The sequence below is a fragment of the Thermobia domestica genome, chromosome 2, assembly GCF_964235325.1.
Source record: "Thermobia domestica chromosome 2, izTheDome1.hap1.1, whole genome shotgun sequence".
Taxonomy (NCBI): domain Eukaryota; kingdom Metazoa; phylum Arthropoda; class Insecta; order Zygentoma; family Lepismatidae; genus Thermobia; species Thermobia domestica.
The window spans coordinates 211,164,423-211,179,026 of record NC_137455.1 but is presented as its reverse complement, the minus strand read 5'-3'; the positions used below and the strand labels follow the sequence as shown (position 1 = coordinate 211,179,026).

Genomic DNA, 14,604 nt, shown 5'->3' with positions numbered 1-14,604 from the left:
GACCGCGTAACTATACTTTTATAATGTATTCGATGATTTTCGAAAAAAAAAGGATTAGCGAAACTGGGTGATATCTAGCTGTATAATGTTTGTCTCCCTTTTTATAAATTGGGATGTATAAATTGGAACAACCCTAGACAGCTTTACTACGTCGGGAAAAAATCCTTCATTTATACATCTATTTATGCAATATGTAAGTGGACTTTAAAAAATGCAATCAATTACTTTTTGAATAAGAGTTGTTGATAAGTCATAAATATCAACACTATCGGAGGACTTCATCCTTTTAACAATATCTAAAACAACTGTGGTTGTTACACCGGCAAAAACTAAATTGTTCTGCACCAGTTTATTAGCATGCGGCTCAGTAATGTTAGAAACCCTTATATTTGTATTTTTGCGTATTTCCTCAACCGATTTAACAAAGAATGTGATAAATTCATCAGGAGAAATGAGTATACTATCCCTATTATTATTACCAACTTTAGCTACCTCGTTAATTAATTTCCAGGCCTTCTTACATTTATTGGGTGCTGCCTCAATTTTTGCTACATTTTAATTTTTTTTTTTTTTTTTTTTTTTTGCTTGATTTAACGAAAATTTATAATCCTTTTTTGCTTTCAAATACTTTTCTTTGTGTTTACACTTTTATCCATAATGTGTAATACCAATAATGACATAATTGTACGTCTCATAATCGCAAGTTCTATAGTATGCCAATTTGCATTACCATTTAGTATTTTTACTTTTTTTTTTTTTTTTTTTTTTGTTATTCTTAACTTTAACTTTCCTTTGAGGAATACATGTATTAAACACATTCAAATAAAACTTGCATGAAACGCTCAAATGTATTATTAGCTAATTTCGTAGATGTAGATCCAGTTAATACATTCAATCAATTGATACTATTCAATGAATTTCGAAAATGTAAAATTCTTTCATCGGATATTGATCTTGTAATTATTATTTTACTCTCCTCAATTACACATTTCCTAACAATTACGGAACCTACTTTAATCCAGACACAGTCATGATCTGCTAATGGAAAGACTGTTATATCACTAGATATACGATATTTTGTTATGTTTGTAAATATATTGTGAAGACAGGCTAATTGGTTTATCCCTCGTATAGTAGAAATTGTACTCTCTAAGTAAGTTACATAATTCGGATACACTGCATTTGACTTGCCTTACATCAAAATTGAATAAGAAGATTAAAGTCTGGTAAAGACAATGGATGCTTGTCATATGATGTATTTTAAATGGGTCAGTTGATAGTTAATACACTTCATAGTTTATTTAATAGTTAAAGAGTTGGATTTGGCAACCTGACAAAGCTGAGAGTTGTCTCTAACGGATATAAAAGATTCCTCAGTGCAGCAATTACCATTCATTTAGAGAAATGAGGGCGAACTTGACTAGGGATGGATATTTCCCCTTTCTTTAGTGGCAGAACAACAGTCAAAACAAACGACAAGTGAGAAAAGAATATGTGTTTCTGGATTGCAGTGAACAATATACACGTAATTGTGTGCGGGTATTCTGGAATAAGTCAAACTTTGTTTCGAAGTATGACAGGTTTCAAACCTACTAGTTGAAAGAGCTAGAAGGACAAAAGGTATATTGCGAAAGATGGTGTGTCAGTTGATTGCAAAATCTGTTCGAAGAAACATCATATCTGGAGGAAAAGAAAATGAAAATAAAAGTGTATAACGTTGCTCAATTAGATACTTAAACAAATAACAAATTACGGAAATAATATACAGGGGTTTAAACTTACATCGTGATGAATGACAGATGCAATGTAGAAGATTACAGATCGAAAATATATATTAATTTTTTTCTTCAATATTACAGTAACAAAATTATAATATATTAAAGAAAAAATATATATGTAAAGACACCATTATTATTACATAAAAGCTATGTGAAGACCTGCATGGACGAAAGTGTTAAGCGTAAGTCCCGAGTGCCCGCGGGAAGTATTTGAAATATAGGCTAAAACACAAGAAAAAGAAACACTATTCAGTTTAGCTTTAATTGTTATTATAATGTATTCCATGTGATCAATAACCAGTGATTTACCTTACCTTGATATTTTCTGTCACATTGCAATAAGCATAGTTCGCTCAATAAATAAAAAAAGAAAAAAAGAAAAAAAGAAAAGAAAAGAAAAGAAAAAACGAAAAAATACTTTACTGTAATTTGAAAGTAATAAAATCAATGCCAAGAACGATACTACTACCTTTTTCAGCATTGGGACACATTTAAAAAAAATACATTATGTGACTTATCATCTTGAAATATTTCAGTAGACAAATATCTAATTGTGGGACAAGAAAGTAAAAAATAAAAGGGTTGATAATCGATGCGCAAATTGTGCATCATCCAATTAAATTTTCATAATCTAGCTTGTCAGGCATCTTTGGAAGCTAAATGAACCATAGTTTATTAATTATTTATTATAATATTGTTAAGAAAATCATACCATTTTTATCCGTAATAAATTATTAAATATTTTCTATGTAGTGCTGGTGGAACTGAAATTGATCCTCTAGGAAACGTTCTAGTGAGAATTTCTTATGAAGGAAGAGTGAGGTGGGAACCACCGGTAAAATTTGAAGCATTTTGTGACCTTGATGTCACATCTTGGCCATATGATTCACAAATCTGCAAATTAAAGTTAGGCTTTTGGTCTCAACAAGGATTAATGGATTTTGTCTTACTGGAAAATGGAAGTCAGGTGAGTAGGTTACACGTAATAAAATAGAATTTTCTAAAAGAAAACTTAAGTGGAAACTAACATTTGTAGGAAACTAGTTCGTACACATACTAATATATGGAACTCTTTTTTCAAAGAGTGAATGTATATGTATGTATTGCATTAACTCAAAAACTACTACTCAATTAAATCTTCGCCAATTAAAATGTTAGAATGGTTCTAGGCTAGCTATCTCACGCTTAAACTCTTAACGCTTAAACTTAATTGATCAATAACGTAGGTAAAGCAAGACGAATAAAAAAAGTTGGGCAATATTTATTTCTTGAAAATTCTTGTGATTGCCTAAAAGACCATTAAAATTGGGTAAAAATGTCGTTTCCAGGATAATGCGATTTAACTGAATATTAATTTTGGGAAAAGTCAGTTAGGAATGACTACATTAAAGCTAATTACTGAGATAAAAAAGTATATCAATCGTGTTCGGGTGAAAAGGCGATTACAGTGTCTCACAACTTTACGTATAATTAATTTAGGAAAGATTTGAAGCGAGAAGGGTTTCAAGATTTTAGTAAATTCGAATTCTAACTCGCTTCATAAGACAGTGTAAATGTAACACACCTACCCGAAACGGTACAGTATAAGCACTTTCATTCTAAATTATTCATCAAATAATTTAGGGAAAATAGAAAAAGAACAAAAAAGAAAGAAGATTAAAGAACAAAAAGCATCTTGGAATAAGGTCATGTGACAGTGGTACAAAATTTATAATAGAGAATAATTCAGGTGAAAGATGATAAAATTAATGGAAAAGATTGCTTGATTAGAGTATAAGATAGATAAAGACTGAGAAGTGGAAAAGGAAATGAGATGATAAATTTACGTAAGTATAATATTTCAATAATGTAAAGAAAAAACTAAAAAGTAAACATGAAATTGATGATAAAAAATATTATGGATTAAGAAATGAAATAATAAGAGACAATACAGAATGAAAGGAATTTGTGAAAAATGATTTCAGCGTTTTTTTTTTTTTTTTTTTTTTTTTTGCTTTTTTTTTTAATCTAGTAGTTTAAAAGTTACAAGGACGTATCAAGATAAATGGTCCATCCTATAGAAGTATACCCGGACAATTAAAAGTTTAGTCTAGATAAGTGGAACGGTATGTCCCCCAGGCGTGCATATATACATCGAGTCGAATGGCGTAATGAACATTCAATAATTATTTTTTAAGGCATATAGGGACCATGAAAGGTTCTTCTTCTTCATTTTTTTAAAGATCACAACATTTTCTTATCATCTATAAAAAAGTGGTTCTTACAAAGTGAATATTATCGGTTATTCCAAGGATTACTTCGTCAGTTTGGCATGGGCAAAAACTCTAGAAAATCTATTAAATATACTGCTCACATTGGTTGTAGATTCATTGCCTTTACATACCAACTCAAATATAGCACTAATATTATTGAATTAGTTATAGACGTCATATGTGTTTTGTGAAATTTATTTATTTATTGTTTTCAATAGAGAATATATTCTCCAACATATTCTGTACAAAACATTTTACAATCTTGTTATTATAATAGATTTAAATGTAAGAAACAACAATTGAAAATAGTAATATGAATATAGATAAAGATTATAAAATTAATTTTCTAACAAATTATTAAAATTGGAATAGGTACAGTAGCAAAAAATTCGTAAAATTAATACATTTATAAATAAATTTATAAGTATTCTTTATAGAAAATTGCAAAAGATTTTGTCGCAATAATTGACATGGGTTTGAAATGACATACCAAAATCTAAATACAACACTTCTATGATATAATATTATATGTTTTGCACATTCGAACTAATGATGAAATGCCAGTAAATTTAGTTATGTAAAACTAAGTACATGAAAAAGAACGAAAAGGAATACACAAACAACTTGTAAAAAACTGAAGTGAAATCTTTAATTTAATGTTTCAAATGTATGTTCTTTCATAGGTCAAATGAAGCGGATGATTAACAACAGTGAATAATTATGAAAGAATTGGACGAATGAGAAGATGGCGTAAACGGGAGAGCCCCTGACAAAATCCACAGGCACGATGTAATCCATCACAAATACATATAGCCTAGAATCACACAGTTGACTCCCTTTCACCACAAGTAAGGGCTCTACCACCGAGCAATTGTGACCCCAAAGAACTTGTAGGCAAGCAACATCAACTCGTAAGAGGAAATTGGTTAATAACAGTAAAATTTCTGCAGGAAAATTCTACTAATATACGATATAAATTACTACAGGAATATTAACTACTATCTTTAAATTAAACGTTAATTTTCATGCTCCACTTTTCTGACTTTACTTTTGGAGTTAATTTAGGGACATGTTGAGCTTCCTGTGCTGAGATTTTATCGAAGTCCTCAAAATTAATACATTAAATTTAAAAGTTTACACCATAGATTTATAAAATGTATACCTTATCTCTCTTATGGATTTCACACAGAAAAGGCGACAATAAAACGTTGAAAACTGAAAAAGCAACCAAAATCGAATTTCTCAAGGATTAACTTTGATAATATGGTCAATATTAACAAAGTACGAGGAGAGGGAAAAAATTTGTTATTTTTTTGAGAGATGACAAATCGGATCTGTAGCGAATTATACTATTCAAAATAATAAATATATTTACTAGTTAACAGTATATTTTAATACATATACAAGTCAGAAATAGATAACAATGTCTTTCAACAAAACAAAAATTCTTAATTACTAATAGCATCGCACGACATACGTTTTAGCACCATAAAAGATCATTTTTGTTGATTTTGTCGAAACCTACACGTGAGAATTTAGCCTCAAGAATGTTATCTTGTATAGCTCAACGAGAGCTATCGATTGATATATATATATATATATATATATATATATATATATATATATATATATATATATATATATATATCTTATATTAGGGCAACAGTTTAGTTAAAAGTTAAAAATTAAGACTTAGTGATAATTTCAGGCTATATTTCAATAACTATACCATCTACTGTTGTCTTGCTAGTATCATAATAAACAGTTTAATGAGGGTATTTTTTCGTTTGAAGTTTCACCTCAATAAGTTGTAGTGTTTTCGTACAACATCCATTTTTAGGTTTATATATTAATGTTTTTTTTTTCTGCATTTTCTCAAAAACTACACTGTCATATACCTCAAGCATATCATTCTGTTCATCTCAATGAAATCTATAGAATTATATCTCATCTTTGGTTATTACTTTTTCTTTTCGTTAAATACTAATATTATTGAAGAATTATGTGCCATTCGTAAAAGAAAAGCTTAACATTGAGAGAGGTTGATTCGCTTTATTGTTATATTATAAAGAGGCTCAAATTTCTGATTAAACCTATATATCCCATCTTTGGATCTCTTTCTCTCGTTAAATGTTAATAATACTGTAAAATTATTCAACTCTCGTCCCCAAACAAAAAACAATTTTCAGTTATATTCGATAACACCTCTCGCTTTCTTCATCGGCAATTTTATCTATCATAGTCTTCACTTAGTTTCTGAAGCCATTGTTTGGATCAAGTGTGACAGAAAATCAGTCATTCATTTTTCACAGCTTTATATCATGATACCTAACATAATTTTTTTCTCAAATTACTAGGACAGTAAAATATCATTTAAAAAAAAGCAAGATTATGCAATAAAAAAATCCACAAGGTAGTTTCTGAGTAGATCCTTGAATTTAAGAATACTTTTTGCATATATTGTACTAGCAGAATTCCAGTTCTTTGCACGGGAAGAATACGTTTCATTTTGGATATAAAGGGCTGTATTTGGATTTAAATGGCGTCAGAAGTGCTACTGCTCATCTCGGCGATCCTGAAAACTATGTATTTGACCTGTCGAGATTGGTCGAGTGGTTCAAGAGATATTAAGTTACAAAGGTAGTCACTTTCATTTTTATGTATTTTTCTATATCTCCCCTTCCCTTAAGTTGCACCGTTAAAGTGAAATGACAAAAACCATACCAGACCAGAACCTCATGCATGTGGCAAATTTGGTCGAGTGGTTCAAGCGGTGTGAAGTCACAAATATAGTGATTTTCATTTATATATATATATATATATATATCACTCAAAGCACATACTGAGAATTAAAGAAATTTACAAGTAGGATGTGCATGATTGTTAAGAATATATATATTTCACTGTTAGAATTATTTGTTTTATAGTTTAATGTCCTACGTCATGCGCCCTATTCTCAAGGAGCTTTCCCATTAAGTTGGTTTTTCTCGATATTTTCTAAACTATGCATGTAGATTTACACTTATCCATATAATTTTATTCAATTCAATAAGATGGATCGATTGGTATTTTTCTTGTTAAATGTTAATAATACTGAAAAAATGTTCAACTCTTGTCTCCAAACGAAAATCAATTTTTCGATTATATTCGATAACATTTCTCATTTTCCTCTGGTAATTTTATCTGTCACAGTCTTCACCGATAAGGGCAGTGTAGCCGCAACTGTTTATGAATCTTATCATTTACATAAAGCAATAATTTCTGAAGTCATTGTTTTCTGCTTAGAGGAAAGAAGATTAAGTGTGAAAATAGGAAACCGTACAAGCTTTTATTTTAATAGTACGAGCAAACATTTGTGTGTGAAGCAAGGGCATGGGCTCCCTACTAAAGAAAGAGAAAGCGTTTCTCAACTTTCAAATTATAGACTAAAAACGCATATATGCATGTATGGACATTTAGGCATTTAACATACATTTTCATTGAAAACATATCTGTTTCTCTTTTATACAGTGAATTGTATATAGATATAGAATGCAATAGGCTTAGTGAAAAGATAAAGGTCAGGCAACTTACAGCTTACGAAAGTTCAACATCATAAACAATTCCACCTACTTTAAATTTTTATCCCTGAAAAATTCTTACACTTCCAAGCTTTCAGCTCTATCCTCGGGCATTGTTCACGGAGAATAGAACTAGGAATAAGGAAACAAAGCCATCAAGGAAATATAAAGTAAAGAGTATGGTGAAAATTGGAGAAATACAGAACTGTTTCGAACAGAAGGATATAATTCTCCGACTTAAACCAGACGCCGACAGTTCGAGGTTTGGGGATTTGGCTCAGAAGGGCGTGTACTGGGAAAGGACGCCATATTCTGTTGTATTTTCGTGCTGCGAGCAGTAGGATTTTGTAGACATATAAAGAGAATGATAAGCAATATTCTTCGAGAGAGACAGGTTGTTGGTTAGGAAAAGATAGAGAATTCAGTAGGAAATTACCTTGGCTATATCTGCTTCGGCTTCGGTGACTCTTCGGCGTGTCCAAATGTCAGTGATACCGATGACCAACTAATATATGTACCTGCCAAAATGACTTTCAAGTGACTTATGCAAGACTACTCGAAGATATTCAAAGCTCCTGACAGACTTCCCAGTTCGGAAGTAGGGGAGAGTATTTAAAGAGTACATCTAGGCTCGATGAACAGCTGGTTTCGTCGAAAAATGGCCAAGGAGTGAGCAAGTGGGCGAGGAAGGTGGAGTTATGGGTGGCCTCTCAGTTTATTCATGATTATGACATTGTATTAGATAAAGCTACATAAAAGAAAAAAAAAAGATGAAACAGCATAAAACATAAATTGTCAGTGGCTCTCAAACGAAGAAAGTTCATTGTTCTCTTCAATGTTCTAATACACCGGAATTAACACACACAAAAAAAAATAACGAGAACTAGTTGAATTTTGTGTCCTTATCAGTTCCGATTTATAACTGATCAATAGACAAAGAGAATTTACAGGCAATAGATAACGCTCACAAAAATGCACACTTTCCGTGTTACAGTTCGTTGGATATTAATTATTAGCAATGCATTATGTACCGGAATAATTTACCGTTACATTAAATTTCTACTCATTTCCTTGTAATACCGGTAGTATGGTACGCTAATTAACGCTGTAATGGACCTCATAAATTGTATTAAAGGTTGCATAATTCTAAGCTGGAAGGATCCAGATTAGTATTTCCGATATAAAACCCCTTTCATTCGGAGTGACTAAAGAAGACCTGCACAAATCTGATGCTAATTAGTAACGTGTTACTTCCTTTACTATATGCACTTTTTTTTTTTTTTTTTTTTTTTGTTTCGTTTATGGTTTCGATGTTTGCAATGTATAATTAACCTGTTGTGTAACGGCGGACAGTTATTTGATCTGCGTCTGTGTGTGCTTTAGAGTCGCATAAGTAATCTCAGGCACATCAAAAATCCCCATGTTTTAAGATTTGAAAAGAATTCCTCAAAATTTTACTGTTATTTGTTACCTCAACTTTTAGTAGAAGTATGGTTATTTTCATTCTGTACATGCTTTAGCGTGCTTTTTAAAACCGTGTGGCAAATTTTACGTTTCGTGTACAAAAGAAAAAGTTGTTGATAATGTTAGAAACGGGGAAACGCGGACGAATACACAGTAGTAAGTGGCGTGCTGTTTTATAAAGAATTTATACTTCATTGCCTATATAAGTAAAATCGTTGTTATTACAATGGTACATTCCGTCTTAAATTTCTTATTAGGTAAAATGGCCATTGAAATATCAGGTGTGTAAGATTATCGCGAATTATATTCCTAAGCGGAGTAGGATTAATGTGTTTGGTGCGCCACATTTAGAAACAAATGTACTGCAATAGTGAATTCAAATTACCAGTCATCTGAGATGTTAATTTTCTGTGGACGAACGTAACTGGCAGTGTATCCAGGTAATAAGTAATTGGTTCTCTGAATTGCACAGAAGAAAGCAGAATTGATGTTATAATATTCTCGCTGCTCCAGAATTAACAGCTAAAGAAAAAAATGTCAAAATTTCGTTTTCTTATACACCTGGAGTCAGTAATAAGTGACAATGGTAGTTATTATGTATCATTAATTTCGTGTCGCCTTTCGTCCTGATCTATTAATCAATAATGACTGCAGTATTTAAACAGCAAAATGACCATAATAGCATATACTTTTCTCCCATAAGAAAATCTGATATACTTGGCAAAATATTATACCTAGGCCAAAATAATTAAATAAGTTGTACGTTATTCGTTGAAGAAATTTTCAAGTTTTATGTAGTAAGCAGGTACGATGATCGCCTCAGTAGCAGTAATGATGTTTCAGTGTCGCTTTGCAATATTCGTGCAATCACTACTGACAAATGAAGTTGGAACTTGTTTGATATCTTTAGAAAATCTTTCTTCATGTCTATTGTTTTTCCGCTTGTATATTGTGTAATATCAACGTAGGTGAAATGTAGAATAAATTAATATTTCGTAGAAATAAAAATGAACAACTAAAAATAGTCAAGTATCCACAGGAGCATTGATCTATACATGTTTGAATTTAGAGAGTAATGTTTATATAGACTGAAACAGTGATGTCGTCATTTCCTTTCCGTTACCATGGTGATCGCCATGTTTTTTTTCTATACAAACGCGTGAAGCGAATGGTGTATTTTAAAGTCTAGTACAAACAAGGACAATGGCTGCAAATTTATATACAATTATAAAATGTTTTAACGACTAATAAAGTTGGTGAGAAAGGATACAGATTTAGAATATGGAAATACATTTAGAAACTATGAATCAAATCAAGAAAATTTACAAAGACTAATATCTAAGTAACTTATTTCTAAAAGCGACACCTCTCTAAGTGATAAGGTAGAAATCGAATAATTAATGTAGACGTCATTATCACGTAATCCACGTTAAGAAGCAATTATACACAATATAAACTCCCTAACATGCAGATTGACAAACTGTCGACACAAGGAAAGCTTTTAAAATATATGATTTTTTAAAAAGAAAAAAATCTTTTAGAACAATGTTAATTCTATTGGGACATTTACTTATCAACAATATTACAAAAAAAAAAAAAAAAAGGGGGGGGGGAGAACCAAGCCTTTGGTAATTTTCAATCTGGACCATCAGTGTATACAGGTCAGATCTTTTCTTATATTCCCTACCAACTTTTCTTAAAAAAAAAAAAAGTGCAATAAGAAAACATCCAATTATGAATGGTTCAGCATATATTGTAAACAGCATTAATCCTGTTCACGTATGCAATATTATGATACTTATATTAATGAATCAAAAATTTTCCTGAATTATTTAAAGTTAATATCTGATTATGAACAAGATGAGTACATTTGTTTTCTCTTTTTATTTTTTTCATATCTCTGTTTTTTAGTTTCATTTATTAGAAATATTTAAAAAGTAACATAAAAATTTCATTTACTCTAATGTTTGCAATTCCGAAATATTTCATCACTGTTTTTGCTCTGCATTTAGGTCCTTTAGGCATTTAGGCTACTTGTTGTTTAGAAAATAAAATGGCGATCACCATGGCAACGAAGAGGATGTGACGTCACACTATTTCAGTCTATTAAAGTGAATTTGTGTCCATTCCTTCCCTTTTCATTCTGTGCTAAATGCATGTGTTCATCTTCATAATTTCATCTGTAAATATTCATTATTTCATAATCTATGGTGAAACTTTCTCATTAATTTCAAGCTATATGTTAGATTGAATGTATTAAAAGAGAATCCTCATCAGTTACGTGCTACAAGTTCACGTGATGGCGGAGCTGCTTGTAGTATTCTTTGTCATTAGATCCTCATCATCATCTTTGCTGCAGCTGGGTAGTGAAGGAATGGTTGGACGTAAATATTTGTTACTCTTACGGTACTATAGCCTTCGTGTTAAGATTTTTTTCATTTTATATGGAATCATGAAGTATTAGTTATCATGTACAAGATATTAGATTTGTTTCATTGCAATTTACACTTTATACTTTGAATAAGATTCGTTAAATTTAATATACTATGTGTTGAAATTAACCCTTCACTGGTAAATACAGGTTGTTTAAATACAAACTTCCTGATAGAAAAATAAAAAAAAAAAAACACATTTTTCTTTGTTTCAATTAATTTATGTAAAACTAAATAGTTTAAATAAAAATAATGGTAATAACATATTTTTCAGGTGTGTACCATAATTCGTTATGCATTATGCTGAGCAGATTCAGAAATATATCTTATTTTCTCATTTGTTGATTATTTGAGAAAGAAATAAACAATAAACAAATAATATGATCTTGAAGCTTTGCTGGCGTCTATTATTAATCCAATGTTCTCGGGATTGCCATGTGGGACCAAATTGAAGTACTAAAGAAAAGCAAACAGTTCTGGAACAGGAAAATACATGAATCTCTATTCATCCGTACATACAAGCCATCCATCAACAGAGACGAAAATTATAATCTACCTGACATCTGGATCCAGCTTCTCAGTACGAAAAGAACCATCAGCCAATCAGAGAACAGTTTCCACCAGCAAAATGAGAGCACGCCATTGGCCAACAAAAACAACCAATAGAAATACAGCAATTCCTAAAGACTACAATATAAATTGTACGACCAGCACACTCCAACACATAGCTCTGAAGATGTTGCCGCTGTATGGTAACGAAAGCTCAGCATAGCAACACTCACTCTGGCAGCAATCCCGAGAACATTGGATTAATAAACAAATAAGTTAATCAAATGATAGTTTATCCTAATTGATTAACAAGAATAAATTTTTCATGGCTTGAATACTTTTGTAGATGCTAAAATTAATTACTAACTTATTGGGTTCCATTGGTTAAGAGATTACCCGTCGAAACTTAAGAATCTGGTTTCTGGTACGTGGTTACAAAAACATAAATTAAGTTTATGTATAACTTCTTTTCTCTTTTGTCCTGAACCAAACTATAATTAATAAGTGAATTATGTACAAACCCGAAAATTATTCTTTAGTATTTTTTTTCCTCTAAAGTTGAACAAGGTTTTCCTTTTAATTAATGATGACGTACACGCGGCGCAAAGAAAGTCATATTGACACTGGGTGCTGCGTGATTACGTTACAACTACAGCCAAACAATACTCGATCAATCCATTGATGTGAGTCACAGATTCACATGTATTTACAAAATGAATGGATTCACCGGAAAAGAACAATGAAGAAACATCTTGTTAATGGCCGCTGTGGTAGGGTGGCATGATTCGAAATAGCGGGCTCAAGTTGCGCGTTTGTTTGTTCATACAAATGTGACAGTGTTCCACACCACCCTTTAACGAGTAACAAGCGGCAGTTGACGAGATATATCTTAACTAGTCTTTCTCGGTGAATCCATAACTTTATATTTCCTTGATGTTTAATTTCTTTTATTCCTATTTCTATCTTCCGTGAACAAGGCTCTAGGGGAGAGCCGAAAGTTTGGAAGTATAAGAGTTTGTCAGGAATTAGAATTTAAAGTAAAATGATTATTAAAAATCATGAGCGTGTTAGAATATTCTCTGAAGTCTGTACTATAAAATTTAAATGCACTTATATGCATTTAAATTATATGCAAACGGAATATACAACTTGATAATTATCTACATTTAATTACATAATACAATTGTGATTATTTATGATTCAATCTGATTGAGTATAATACGGCTATCATTAAATCTTGTCTTATTGTAAAAATTTAAAGGAAAAATAGAGTCTTTAGTAAATGTTTCTTCTCTTAAAAAGGTTGATGAAAGTAGCACAAGGACTCAGTGGAAAATTGTAAAGATGATAGCAGAAACAACTTGGATCCAGACACCATTGCAGACTTCGCCTTCTCCTGCTGACAACTCAGTATTTACTGTGCTCATTACTCTTCGTCGAGAATCTCAATTTTACTCTTTGATTTTTCTCTTTCCACTTGCAGGTTTGTAAGTCTCTGTATGTTCTAAGTCTAAATAGTTATATAATGATTATGCAGTACAATATGTATTTGTAATGTTACTGGGTAATGTTCATTAAATCTATAGCTGACACTAAATATCACCGAAATTTACACTTCTGAATTTAACTGCTTTTATTTATATTTAAGACACAATATTTCAATCAAGGCAGGGCTTCGTTGCGTGCAGAGGGACTACTGTAACAATCAGGCTAAATGCAAACAAGTGAGCACAGGAAATAACGTTCACAGCTAAGTCTCACAAACTGGCATCTTGAATCTCTGTCGCATTTTCTTCAAAAGTAATTGCCGTTGTATGCTTTCATAACTTCACTTTCTTATGTGTACTACCTTATGAAGTTTGTTTAATTTTGTGCAATAACTGATTGGGTTTCTCAAGAGTTCAGATGGATATGAAATATTGAAATGTACTTATATCACTTGAAGCTCTACATATAGCTTCATACATATCTCCAGCTCTACATTCCTGCTTTGGTGTGGGAAATCCAGACTCGATATTCAAAAGAAGCTCATGTAGTTTGAGTCTCATGATAAACTATGGGTAACCTCTTATATAAGCTAGGTGCTGAAAAGACATTACACTCCAGAACAAACATTCAAATGATCGTTTGAAACATATCTACTCTAGGCACTGAACAGAGACAATTATAAGTTTCAGGGACGCATCTAAATTTAGACGGTTTTGTAGAAATATCTCTTAAGTGCGATAATACCATTGAACTGGAAAGGCATACTGAATTATGTTTAGATACGGTTTCTGAAAGACATCCATAGCTTTCGAGACATGACTTGTCGACATAGAGAGAGAGAATGAAAAAGAATATTAGAAAGAGATATCCTGAAGTGTATCAATATCAGTCATTTTTGATGTTTCGGTGGATGAGCGAGTTGTTAGATCAACGTGGGAGTACGGTTCCAGGATAGAGTAGAAAAAATGCCGTACTTATTGAAGTTTGATAAGTTGAAAATCCTGTTTGTAGAAATTAGTTTTCAATTTAAATAATAATAGTCTGACCATTCGGAGTAGTTCATTTAAATTTGTTTTATACA

The 14,604-nt window shown here is 31.4% G+C and overlaps 1 protein-coding gene across 3 annotated transcripts in view; it reads left to right on the top strand.

The window, feature by feature from the left end:
- LOC145678374 (neuronal acetylcholine receptor subunit beta-3-like) overlaps positions 1–14,604 on the top strand; it is a 282,154-nt gene that overhangs the window by 246,935 nt on the left and 20,615 nt on the right. For all 3 annotated transcript variants that reach the window (XM_081748447.1, XM_081748446.1, XM_081748448.1), the window contains exons 6-7: positions 2,532–2,745; positions 13,338–13,518. In XM_081748447.1, the coding sequence (XP_081604573.1) occupies positions 2,532–2,745; positions 13,338–13,518 (395 nt within the window). The remainder of the gene's footprint in view (positions 1–2,531; positions 2,746–13,337; positions 13,519–14,604) is intronic.